The sequence below is a fragment of the Ovis canadensis genome, chromosome 13, assembly GCF_042477335.2.
Source record: "Ovis canadensis isolate MfBH-ARS-UI-01 breed Bighorn chromosome 13, ARS-UI_OviCan_v2, whole genome shotgun sequence".
In the NCBI taxonomy this organism is placed as follows: domain Eukaryota; kingdom Metazoa; phylum Chordata; class Mammalia; order Artiodactyla; family Bovidae; genus Ovis; species Ovis canadensis.
The window spans coordinates 94,645,152-94,658,044 of record NC_091257.1 but is presented as its reverse complement, the minus strand read 5'-3'; the positions used below and the strand labels follow the sequence as shown (position 1 = coordinate 94,658,044).

Genomic DNA, 12,893 nt, shown 5'->3' with positions numbered 1-12,893 from the left:
GGCAGGCAAGTTCTTCGCCACTGGCACCGCCTGCAAAGCCCTTATCGACACAGTATGTGTACCATAAATGTTTGTTCACTAATTGATTTCATGTACACCCTTCGGGGGAGGTGAGCTGGTAAGAAAAACACTTAGTGGGCTGCTGCTGCTGCTTCGCAGGCTTAACTTATTGACTTTGGAGGAATCTTTACTACAGGACGTCTCAGGGATCAAGGGTGATTTCTCAGAATCTAGTGGAAAAGTCTCGAGCAGGACCCTGGAGGCCACTCTTTGGAAAGCGGAGTTACTTGCTGGAAAGGCAGATTCTTCCATCTCTTTTCTGGCTGGCACGGCTGAGGCCACGTCTCACTTGTGCCCGACAGATGCCCGTGGTGTTTCCTAGTCTCATTTCCACCTGCTCTTCAGTGCTGCCAAGGAGCTCTTTTGGGTTTCCTCCCCTCTTCGCAGCAGAGAGACTGTTTTGAACCTTCTCGGGTCTCCCAAGCTCTGGAGGCCACCCCCACCCTCGCCAGGCAGATAACCCTCCTCCCACTCGCGGGAGAATGTGGAAGAGGTCAGAAGGGAACGCCCTGCCTTGCCCAGCAGTAAGCCTGCACACGGGCGCAGCTGTGGGCAGCCTTCCCGCATCGGGCCCCTTGGCGTGGGACAGTTCTCCTTCCCCTCGGGTTGCTCCGAGCTCTCAGCTTCAGCTGCAAGCTCCCTGTGACGGAGGAACCCGTGCCGTCCCTCTTGTGCGAATTCCCAGGACGGGCGAAGCCAGATACCACCGCCGGGGAGCCTTCCATCAGCAGACATCGATTCTCAGAGATCCGGAATCAGCCTGGAATCAGCATGTTGGCAGGGGGGTCCCTTCTTGGAGGCTTTGGGGAGACTTTCTAGGCCCCTCTCCTGGCGTCCGGTGGGGCCAGTGGTCACGCCCGTTCCTCGGCTTGTAGGCGCGTCACCGCAGTCTCTGCCGCCGTCTCCACAGGACCCCCTCTGGGTGCGCCCTTCTGACCCCTGTGAGGTCACTGTCACTGGGTGTCACCCCCACTCCAGGATGACTTCGCCTGCGTCCTCGATTACATCATCGAAGGCTCTGTTTCAAATGAGGGCGTGTTCTGACTTCTGGGTGGACGGGAAGCCCTGATGGCGGCCCGGTTCAACCCGCTGCACCTGTTCAGTGGGATTTCTTGGCTTCCCTCTCCTCTGCTCCGCAGTTCCCAGATCCACTGGGATCTTCCTCTGGCTCCTGGACTTCTGCCTGCACTGTCCCCTCCATTCAGAACGCTAGTTCTTGGTCTTATCTGTGTGTTGGAATCACCTGGGAACTTGTAAGAAAAAATACGATGCCCACATCTGAATCAGAAACTCTGATTCAGTTGGTCTGCAGGGAGGTCTGGGCCTGGAGACTTTCAGAGGGGCCCGGTGATTCTGACTCCCTCCACCTCGCATCCCCATGAAGTTAGACACCCACTGCCGTGGCCCTCCCCCATCCTTCCATTACTCAGTTAACCCCTGTTTATCCAAAGCCCCTGTTTAGACAGGCCCCCATAAGGGGGAATCTTGCCCACACCCCACAGAGTTCAGGGTCCCCCTCTCTATTTGCTGACACCTAATTTACCTGTCCGTCTCTCAGTTAGGATTAGGGACCAGGAGGGTGTCAGTCAGGGCCTGGCACACTGCAGCTGACTCTAGAATGTTTGTTGAAAAATCGAAAGCATGATGACAAGTATCCCCAGGCTGCCCGGCGGGATGGAAAGGCAGCAAGGCGCCCCGCGTCCTGTGCAAGCCTCCCCAGTTTCCTCCCTGCCTGGCCGAGGGGCCTCTCCGATCACTGCAGTGACCCCACCGGGCCATGCCCGCCTCGTGCGGAGTGCAGGCTCCCTTTGCTCATCCTGCAGAAGTCGGGGGTGTGGGTACGAGGTGTGGACTAGAAAATGGCTTTTCTCATACGCTGTTTCCAGTGTCTCTTTTGTGGCACAAAGATATCTCTCCAAGGTGTAATTCAGATGCACGAGATGGCGCAGAGGCGCTGGGTTCTGACAGACGTGCACAGCCGTGTGACCGCCACTCGAGCAAGATCAAGGGCGTTTCCCTCCACCCCTGCAGGTTTCCTCCTCCCCCACAGCCATCGCCCCCTCCCCAGCCCCCACGCAGGTAACCACTGTTGAGGTTTCTGTCACCTCAGTGAGCTTTCCTTCTCCCAGAACTTTGTGTCACGGACTTGTCATGGGCTCTTCTGTGTGGTTGGTTTTACTTAGGAGGATGTTTCTTGAGATCCAGTGCTGTTATTGCGTGACTTGGTGGTTCTCTCTCTCTCTTTTTTAATTGCTGAACAGTATTCAACTGTATGAATATAACAATTGTTTATTTACCACTGATAGACATTTGGGTTCTTTCCGGGGTTTGAGGATCATGAATAAGGCAGCTATGAACACTCTCCTTCAAGGCCCTTGTGGACAAACGCTTTCTTTTCTTTCGGGTGAATACCCAGAAATGGAATTGCTGGGTCACGGGGGAAAGTGTGTGTCTCAATGTATGTGTTTTCCGAATCACTTTACGCTCCGTACCGGGGTGTCTGGGAATTCCACTTGCTCTACATGCTCACCACCACTTGGCTCTGCCAGTCTTTCGAATTACAGTCTTGCCGGTGAGCGTAAGACGGGGTCTCACTGTGCATAACCCATCATTTGCATCTCCCTGAAGGCGAATGTTGCTGACCCCTATCTGTGTGCTTACTGGTTATCATATGTCTTCTTCGCTAAAGTGTTAGTTCAAAGATTTTGTTCATTTTTCTATGGGGTCACTCATATTTTTACTTTTTAAATTTTTGACTGTGCCACGATGCGTGACTTGCGGGATCTTAGTTCCCTGCCCAGGGATTGGACCCACGCCCCCTGCGTTGGAAATGGAGTCTTAACCACTGGACAAGAGAAGTTCCTTGTATTTTTATTGTTAATATACAACAGTCATTTATGCATTGTCAGATTTATGCATTAAGAATATTTTCCCCCAGTCTGTAGCTTGCCTATTTATTTTCTCAATTGTGCCGTATTGAGAGGATCAATACTTTATTTTTATGAAGTCTAATTTATTCTCTTCTTTAGGGATTATTATTCTTTACATTCCCCTAGGAAATCTCCGCCCATTTGATGATAGCAGATACACTCTTTTCTGGTTTCTTCTAAAAGTTTTTTGATTCTGGCTTTTATTAGTAGGTTTAGGGATACAAACCATCTCTGATCTATTTTTGTGTGCAGTGTGAAGTAAGGTCCAGTCCCATTGTTTTCCATATGGAAATGTAATTATTTCATATGCCATTTTCTGAAAGTGAGAGCGTAGAAAACCTGCCTGTTCTTCCCTCGCACTTCTCCCTTACCCCTCCACTTCACTCCTGAAGTCTGATGTGGGAGGTGGGTGATCGCACGGCAGCGCTTTGTGGAAATCCTTAGAATGAGGGAGACCAGACGGGCAAACTGGTCGCGCTTTGCTTCATAAATCAGAGATGCTGTCTTGTCTGTCTGCCCCTGCCAGAAGCCAGAATGACCCACGTGATTCTTATGGGCCCCTTAATGTTATTCTTCCAATTAAAAACATATTTTGTTGTTTCTGTTATTCAGTTGCTAAGTCATATCTGACTCTTTGTGACCCCATTAACTGCAGCACGCCAGGCTGCCCTGTCCTTCACCATCTCTTGGAGTTTGCTCAAATTTATGTCCTTTGCGTCAGTGATGCTATTTAAGCATCTTTTCCTCTGCTGCCCCCTTCTCCTTTGGGAGTGTATCTGTAGTGCTAGAACTAGGGATCCAGCAATGAGCAAAACAAAGTTCTGGATATCCCGCAGGTCACATTCTAGTGGGGAAAATCCGCAGTCAACAAGCTGGCAGAGACTTCAAACAGAACTGAATGTCATAATGGACTTCGCTGGTGGCTCAGCGGTAAAGAATCTGTCTGCTAATGCGGGAGATGTGGGTTTGGTCCCTGGGGTCACAGATTGAGACTTGACTCAGTGACTGGGCACGCTTACTAATTTATCTATGGCCACACAGTGCAGCATGTGGGATCTCAGTTCCCCGACCAGGAGTCGGACCTGCACCCCTGCAGTGGGAGCGTGGAGTCTTGACCACGGGACCGCCGGGGAGAAGTGGTTTAGCACTTTGCCTAGCACAGAGCAGATGCTGATAGATACTTGAAGACCAAGGGAAGAACGGAGATGAGGGAGACAGGGAAGAGGTGAGGGATAGGCAGCCATTATTAGTCACCCTGTGCATCGAGCACTGTCTCCGTTGCTCCTGAATCCTTGTGAGAACTCTAGGAACTCGGCATCCATTCCCATTTTACAGATGGGAAGACTAAAGCACAGAGAGGTCAAGCTAATTGCTTGTGCTCACACTGCTAGTAAGGGGCCAAGCCGACTGTGACATCCATGTCCTGCTGAATCCCAGGACACCCAGGCTGAGCTCCATCAGGAGTGACAGATTGATTAATCATCTCACAGAAACTGGAGACCAGCTCAGGGACCCTCAGGGGGCTGTGGGCACTCTCCCATTGCGCCACACTGCATCGTCTCCCTCGAGATGGTGTAGCAGCAGATGTGGGAGGACGTCGGGGCATGGAGCAGAGGGCAGGTAGGCCAGGCCTCCTCCCTGAGGTGGCTTTTAAGCAATGACCAAGGAACCACGTTTCAGAAACATCAGAAACCAGCATGATGGGAAGAAGCAGCAGGGTGCTGGTTAGGACTGTGGACCTGGGTTCACATCCTGCCTCTGCCACTTACTCACTGTTTAGTCCCAGGGAAGTTACTTAGTGCTCTGCGTCTCAGTCTTCTCATCTGTAAAGTGGGGCTGGTAAGAATGGTAATATCTGTATCAGTAGAATAATCCCAGTATCTCTCTTGTGGTATGGCTCGTCCTGCCCCTACGGCAGCCGTCCCCAACGCTCTGCAAAGCACGTGTTTACCTGCCTCTCTCTGCCCCCGTGTCACTGCCAAGAGTGCACAGCCCAGGCAGCAGCAAGTATAGGGGCTCAGCAAACACTCTCTGTTTTAGGGGAGCTGGCAGCAAGCCGCAACCCTGCTGCTCAGCAGAGCTCAGATGGTTATCTGCCTGTGGGTTGGCTGGGTGGTGATTACCAGAAAGCTAGGTTTGGGGGAGCCCAGGATTGGGGTGGCTTCTCTGTTAATTGATAGGGTTACCTGACCCTGGGATTGTGGCCTTTTATCGAGCTCATTTTGCAGGGGTGGGGCAGGTGAAACTCCCCTTTATTGAAGAGTTGCTGTGTGCCCCCAGCTGCCCTGTATGTTAACCCATTTCCATCCTCATCATAGCCTCAGAACACTTTTTTTTTTTTTGGCCTGATTCAAGGTCATAAAGATTTTCTCCTATGCTTCTAGTTTTTAAAAAAGTTTTATCATTAAAAAAAAAATTTGGCCACACCATGCAGCATATCGGCTCCTGGTTCCTTGACCAGGGATCAGACCTACACCCCTGCGTTGGAAGCATGGAGTCTTAACCACTGGTCTGGGTCACCAGGGAAGTCCCCCAGCCTCGGTAGACTCATCTTACAGATTGAGCTTGTATCAAGCGAGCTGAGGTTCAGAAGGGCTAACTGATTTGCTCATCACATGGCTGGCAAGGGAGGAGCTAGGGGTTAAAGCCCTTGTTCAGTTCTTTGCCGGGGCTGCCTGGGTCCCCCAGTGCCAGGAAGCTCACTAGTCATGTGGGGATTCACGGAGCCCCCCAGAAGGGTCTTGATTTCTGGAGACCCATGGGAGTATTCTTCGGGGCTCCTTGTGAGGACAGTGGAGCGGGTCCCCCCGCCATGGACCCAGTGGCCGGGGTTTGTATTCCATTTTCTGTATGAGGAAGCTGAGACCCCCTGAGGTCCAGAGCTGGAAGGCTCTTCAGCGCCATGGATCCCACCCCTGTACTGTGGGTGCTCACAGGCCCCTCACAGAGGTGAACCCCCCACTCAGAATTGGGCTCCCCTATCCCCGTCTCCCACTTCCCAGGGAAGAGCCAGCAGCGCCAGGGTGGGGGCTTGAGGGGCCGTCTGCCAGGCCTGCTCCCCACCCCTCCCGGGCGAGGCCGGAGCACTGCATTCCGGGCCAGGCCAGGCTCATGGCCAAGGCCAGGGGCCCGAAGTACAGGCGAGAAGGGCTCTGCGGCTGGGGGATGGTCAGTGCTGGAGCCCGGGTGAGACTGACGTGGCGGGAGGGGGGCGCCTCCCGGTTCAGGCTGCCTGGCCGCTTTCCCACTGAGTCTTCCCCATTTTACTAAAAAGGAGTCCCTCTGGGTGGGGGAATCCCACAGTCTGGGGTCAAGTTCTGCCTGCCTGCCTTCTGTAGCTGTGAGCTCCCAGGCATAGAGCTCCTCCTCCGGGAGGCTCAACGCCCTCAGCTCCATAATGGGAATCGTTCCTGCTCTGTGGTCTCATGAAGTTCAGCCATAAAAATAAACAGAACTGACGCTCACGGAGCTCTGACGAGGTACCACACACTTCCCGTGCGCCAGCTCATTTAATCTGCAAACAGCCCTCTGAGGTCAGCACTGTGTGATGCGTTCCCATTTTGTAGATGAGAAAACAGGCACGGAGAGGTGAAATGACTCGCCCAAGGTTCCCCAAGCTGATCTTAGCGATATCAGCGAGCTGGGCTTCAGACTCAGGTAGTCACCTGTCGGCATCCTTCCTTTGACCCATGACCATGAATTGCCTCGTTATGTGTGTGCTTTATAATGTAAAGAACAATGTGTATGAGAAGTCTCTGGGATCCAAGGCCCTCTCTACGGCCGCTGTTACCATTTGCAGTTGTTAACAGAACCCACCTACCCTGCGTGCCTGATCTCCCTGGCCAGCCTCTCCTCTCCCTGCGGTTCTCCGGCATTCTTGGCCAGGCAGCCCCGTGACAGAGAATGGCGGACAGATAGACAGCAGTGTCCCCTGTCCAGGCTGACCTGGAGGACCAGCCTGGGGTGAATTTCTTTCACTTAGTCTTTTCTGCCGCGGCTCGACTCCCCATCAGCCACTGTTGCTAGTGAAAGTAAACACCCAGACAGGCTAAACCAACAGCGCCCTGTTGATTCAGAGCTCGTAAAACCCAGGAACCCCAAGCCCCTTTATGACGTGCCAGAATCCAGGGGCAGGAGGAAAGCCTGGGGAAATCTCCTGGCTTTGAGGGCCACCGCGATGCTTCAGCAGGAGCGGAGGGGCTGGCCTCTGCCCACAGGTGAGATGCGGGCCGTGGGCTTAGCTTTAAGCTGATGACCCGCGGCGGCTTGCTTAGGCCACTCTAGGGCTTGGTGGCTTGGAGGGCTGGCCCCGCTGATGGTTGAAGAGCCCAGCGGGACTTGGTGGGGGCCGTCGGGGGTGGTGCTGCAGGCCTGGGAGGCCCATTGGGCTTGCGGGGAGCCCTGCCTCCGTGACGGTGTCACCCCAATGAGTAGCCTTCAGAGAGGGAGAAGGAAGTGGACCTCGGGAGCGCACTTTTGGTTGCTGTTTGCCTCTCAATTCCTCTTTCAGAGGCTAATTGGATTTGTTTGCTTTGCCTCTGGGCTCTCTGAGGGTGCAGGGCCTCCCCTGGAGGAGGTCCCCTGGTCCTCAGGTGGCCTTTTAAGTGTGGGGCTTGGTTCTCAAGCAGAGTGTGTTTCAACAAGTCACCCGGAAAGATTGTAAAAATGCAAATGTCCAGCCTCCTCCAAGAGCCGCTGGGGCCCAGGGTTAGGGGTGTGGCCTGGGTGGCTGCATTTTTATTAAGCACCTCCCCCAACCAGGTAGCCTGGGAACCCCACTTTGAAAAATGCTGGGACTCAGGGCCAAGACACCTGGGTTAGGGGTCGGGATCCAGCAGGAACCGCGCCAGTGAGCGCGGTACTGTGTGTAAACACGCGGACACAGCCCGCAGGTATCGGTTGACACAGGGCAGCCGCTCGAGGAACTGCGGCGCATCGTGGTGTTTGCTTTACCGGCCGGGATTTATTAAATCAAATATGCTTTCTGTGAATTCTCCCATTTAACCCTCAAACAGCCTCTGGGATGGGTCTGCTGAGGGCCCCGTTTTTCCAATTTGGCAAAGTGAGGTTTCGAGCCGGGAAGCCCCCTAAAGGGTCACCTGGTGGGGACTTGAGCTGAGACCAGGGACGGTCCCGCACGGCAGCCTCACCCGGGCAGGGGCTGCCCCTCCATGGAGCCGAGTTCTGAGGATGTCTGTCTGTCTGTAGAATGGTAGTACTAGGGCTGGAATGTCATGTTTGTTTCGACCCCCCAGGTGATGCTCATGTGTAGCTAGGGTTAAGCAGTACTCCTTACCCTTGACAGCTCGTAAGTCAGCTGGGTTCCTCGTTAAGCTGCAGAGTCTTAACAAGGTTCAGTAGGTCTGGGGTGGGGCCCAAGGTTCTATGTCTCTAATATCACCCGCCACCCCCCACCCCGTCCCTGGGATGCAGCCCACACTTTGAGTTGCAAGACCACAGTTTAGATAAAAGGTTACAGGAAGCGAGACTGGACTCTTGTCTTTACATTTTCATTAGAAAAGATGGTTTTCGTTCGGGTAAGGAGAAGCAGAGGTTTCCTTGGTGGCTCAGACGGTAAAGAATCTGCCCGCAATGCGGGAGACCTGAGTTCGACCCCTGGGTCGGGAAGATCCCCGTGGAGAAGGGAACAGCTCCCACTCCAGTATTCTGGCCTGGAGAATCCCATGGACAGAGGAGCCTGGTGGGCTGCAGTCCACGGGGTTGCGAAGAGTCTGACATGACTGAGGACTAAGCATCAAGGAGAAGGGGTGGGAAATGAAGATTTGGTCAAGGGAGGATCAGCTGGTTGCCTGAACCTGTGAGGCTTTGGAGGGAGAAGCAGTGAGGCTGCTTCAGGAAATAGCCGAGCCGTGTTCACAGTAGTGCTGGGTGATTCACAGAGCAGCTGGCCGGGCCAGCCTCCCGCCCAGCGCTGAGAGCTCGTGGCCACGTCCAGTCCCCGGCCTGGCTGGACTCGAGCCCTTGGCCAACTCGCCCAGGAGTGGTGACTCAGGCGTTCCACCTGCAGAATGGGCGGCATGGGTCTTGTGGCCTTCCCACCCATCCATCCCTGGGACCAAAAGCCCCTCCTCGCCCCCGAAACACGTCCAAGGCAGATCCGAAAAGCCGGGACCTGCTCTTCTAGGCGGTGTGACTGCTGTTTTCACTGCTAATAAATCTCCATTGATGGCAGCTCAATTAGGAAGTCACACAAAACTCCTCTATTGAAAGAAAGGATTAATAACCCAGCCCATGTGGGAGAAATTAGCAGCTCCTGCCAAGAGGCCTTTTTAATACGTGCCCATAACTGGGAGCCCCTTAGAACCACGCTGGCTGGCTGGGCCCTGGGAACAGAGAGCCTGGGATGGGGAGATACTGGCCGGGAGGTCACGGAGAGTCGCTGGGCTGTGTTTTCGATGTACAGTGTCTGGGAGTGTCTTGTCCACAGCAGACTCCTTAAAGGTTGCCACATGCACGGTTGCCTCTGAAGGCATGGGTTTCAACATGGCTCCAGGGCAGAAGGGACAGGGTGCTGGACCTGGAGGCCCAGGCGGGCCGGGAGGGCAGGGTTAGGCCCGCGCCTCGGGCCTCACGCGGCTGCGTCCCTGGGCTCCTGGAGGGGGCGGTCTGCCGGCCCCTGGCACAGAGAGGGCTGGCCCTCTGCCCAGTCCTCGGGCTCTGGGAGGGATGCCAGGAGCTCAGGCTGACTCACCCAGGGGGCGGGCCGGCCTCCGCGGCCCACGCTGCCAAGGCGAAGCCCAAGGGACGGTCCCTCGTGTCGGCTGGACCCATTTCCCACCCTGCCCAGGGCAGGCATCTGGAGAGGGTCTTCACTCTTTCCTGCAGCCCGTCCTCCAGAAGAACTGGCTGGACGGAGGGGCTAAAGGAGGGGGCTCTGGAGCTGGACAGGCCAGCTCTTAAGGGCTCAGGTCAAATCTCAGCATCACCATAGCTGACTTCTAGGGTTCCGTTTTCTCCCTGAAGGCATATAATTTCATTATACTTCTTTTCTTAGAAGGTTATGGTGAGCATTCAAGTATATCATTGTAGTTCAAACAGTCAGCCTGTCCCATTCCTCACTGCAGATACAGATGAGGATATCGAGATAAATATGTATCAAGATATATTGAGATACATCTGTATCCATACCTGTCTCCATCCATCCATCCCTATATCCTTCTCAAGCACTCCCTGTGAAGTCCTGGGCCCTGGGCCCAGCCCTGGGCTCGCAGCATGCACAAAGCGATGCTCCTCTCTTCTGGGCTTACATTCTTGCGGGGAAGAGATGAAATGCAGGGGAACCAAGAATGCTACAGGTAGCGTTTCTGAAGGTGGAAAGCTCTCTGGGGATGAACTGAGCAGGATGGAGCAGGATAAAGAGGAGAGGTGGGGGGCACCGCCAGACAGATGGACAGGTGGTCCTGCTGTGTTAGCTGTGAGGGGCAGGGTGCGAGGGTGGGGCAAGGAAGCCTCTCTGAGGGGGTGACATCTGTATAGAGACCTGGAAGAAGTGAGGAAGGCAGCCGCGCAGGCAAGCGGGGAGGAGCCTTCCAGAGAGGAGGGCTTGAAAGTGCAAGCCTTCAAAGATGGCAGTGTGCTGTGTGTTTCAGAGATGGTGAGAACATTCTAGAAGTGTGTCTGAAGGGGAGTGAGCGAAAGGGAGTGCTAGAAAATGTGGTCAGAGATGTGATGGGAGCGAATTATGTTCAGACTGGCGAATGAGTTCAGAGGCCAAGGCGTCTACACTCTCAGGAATTAAGTCCTCAAGTTTGCGTGCGTGAGCCCTTTGTGTGTGGCCGCCATCACGTGCAGGAGAAGAGCGTGCACTCTGGCAAAGGAAACCTCTTAAAAAAAGGTTGATTTGCCTATCCTTTTATTTAAAAAAAATCAAATTCTTATTCTCCTCTCCTTCCTGAAAGGAGAACAGGCATCGGTCTCTTGAGTCATGAAAATGAAACTTGTTGTTAGGAGAAAATTAGCCCCAAAGACTTCGGGCATGTTGACAAGAACATAACATTTGCAGAGTCACTGGTTGCCAGGGCTGAGGGTTCCGCGTTTGCAGTGACCAGTGACAGAGGTGGGCAGAGTGCATTGTGCCCCGTGAAATCTCGGGACGGTTCCAAGTGGGTGTCTTCCGTCATCATAGCGACGTCTTTTTCTCTCTCCCACAGCCCAGCGGTCCGCCCACGAGCTGCCCATGGTGGAAAGGCAAGACATCGACAGCTGCCTGGTGTACGGCGGCCAGCAGATGATTCTTACGGGACAGAACTTCACGGCCGAGTCCAAAGTCGTGTTCACCGAGAAGACCACAGGTCAGAGCGCCTTCCGAGCGCCATACGAAAGTGACCATCTTTTTCTTCTTAATTTGGGGGGTTAGATCCCACTGTGTAGCATTTTCCTTGTCTCCAGGGACCTTGATACCGACATGGTCCACTGTTGCATGAATGTCCTATGGTGTATTTTAACTCATCCTGGCTTGTTTGGTTGGATGAGAAGGCTTTTCCCACCCCCAACTCTTCTTTTTAAATTATTTTTTACACATCAGGAGACACCTTTTTTTTTTTTTTTCCAGATTTTAGACTGTTATCAAACAGGGAATAGTAAGAGCACAATGATTAATCGTACATGCTTGATATCATACATCCAGGCCCTGGATATCCTGGGTTCACATCCTGCCTTTGCTACTTGATTGCTCTGTGATCTTAGACAAATTCCCTGACTTTTCTGTGCCTCTGTTTCTTTATGAATAGAATGATTATAACAAGAGTTATTACCCCATAGGGTTGTCACGTGGGTTAAACGAGTTAATACGTGTCAGGTAATTATGACAACACCAGGTATATTGTAAGTCAATAAACATTGGCAGCTTATATTTTTATTGTAACTAATACTGCAGTTTGTCTGGTTATACTTGTAGGACTAATTAATTAGTCTTCTTACACATGAAACTCCACGTGTATCTTTTTTGTTTATGTTGGGTTTATTCCCATGTGGGATTTTGGGTAGTCATTTTGAGAGCTTTAAATACGTATCGCTTTGTAGAATTCAAATTACCTTCCAGAAACTTACAAATTGGAAACTTCCACCAATACTGGGCCAGTGGTTTCAACCCGTCCCAGAAATGCCCTGTTTTCTAATTTAAAAGATTGTGCTGAATTCATACTTGACTTTTGCACGCCTTTGCTATGAGAGGTTTAGCGGCATGCGCCTCCTTTCTTAATACGGGCCGTCTGTGAAGTGTTCACTACCGCTGCTGCTGCTGCTAAGTTGCTTCAGTCGTGTCCGACTCTGTGCAACCCCATAGACAGCAGCCCACCAGGCTCCGCCATCCCTGGGGTTCTCCAGGCAAGGACACTGGAGTGGGTGAGGACGTTTTAAAAAGACCATGGTCTGAAGTAGGAAAAATATCAGGTTATATAATTCGCTTAGTTACGAGTGCTAGGCTGAGCCTTTTTTTTTTTTCTTTCTTATGGACATGATTTCAGGTCAGATCAAAGGCGAGCTGATGTCTGTCTGTTGGCTGCCCTGAGGATGGCCCACAGGCAGGCTGTCCACTGTGGGGATTTTGCATGAGGGCGCCTCCTCTGGGCGCCACTGTTCGCGCGAGGTCATCGTGGGTCTGAGCATCACTGAAAGGGGGGCTGCTTCCCACGTTCACACAGAACCTGCTCTTGGGATGGGCTGGCCTCATGTCCAGGGTGTGAGAACGGCTTCCTCACATCTTGGAAGCACGGCAGAAGGCAGATGATTTGAAAAAGGCTTGCCGACGCCATTGCAATAGAAAAATGATGTGAAATAGGGCGCGCAGTCAGGCCCTGCGGGTGTGAGGGGCTGTGATGGTGTCGTGAGGAGGAGCGCGGACGTGTAGGTGGGTGTGCTGGTCTGTCCTGTGGTGGCTAATCC

At 53.1% G+C, this 12,893-nt stretch overlaps 1 protein-coding gene across 4 annotated transcripts in view; it reads left to right on the top strand.

Annotated features, from left to right (window-relative positions):
• NFATC2 (nuclear factor of activated T cells 2) overlaps positions 1–12,893 on the top strand; it is a 156,153-nt gene that overhangs the window by 86,170 nt on the left and 57,090 nt on the right. For all 4 annotated transcript variants that reach the window (XM_069548831.1, XM_069548832.1, XM_069548829.1 and 1 more), the window contains exon 6: positions 11,162–11,302. In XM_069548831.1, coding sequence (XP_069404932.1) covers positions 11,162–11,302 — 141 coding nt within the window. The remainder of the gene's footprint in view (positions 1–11,161; positions 11,303–12,893) is intronic.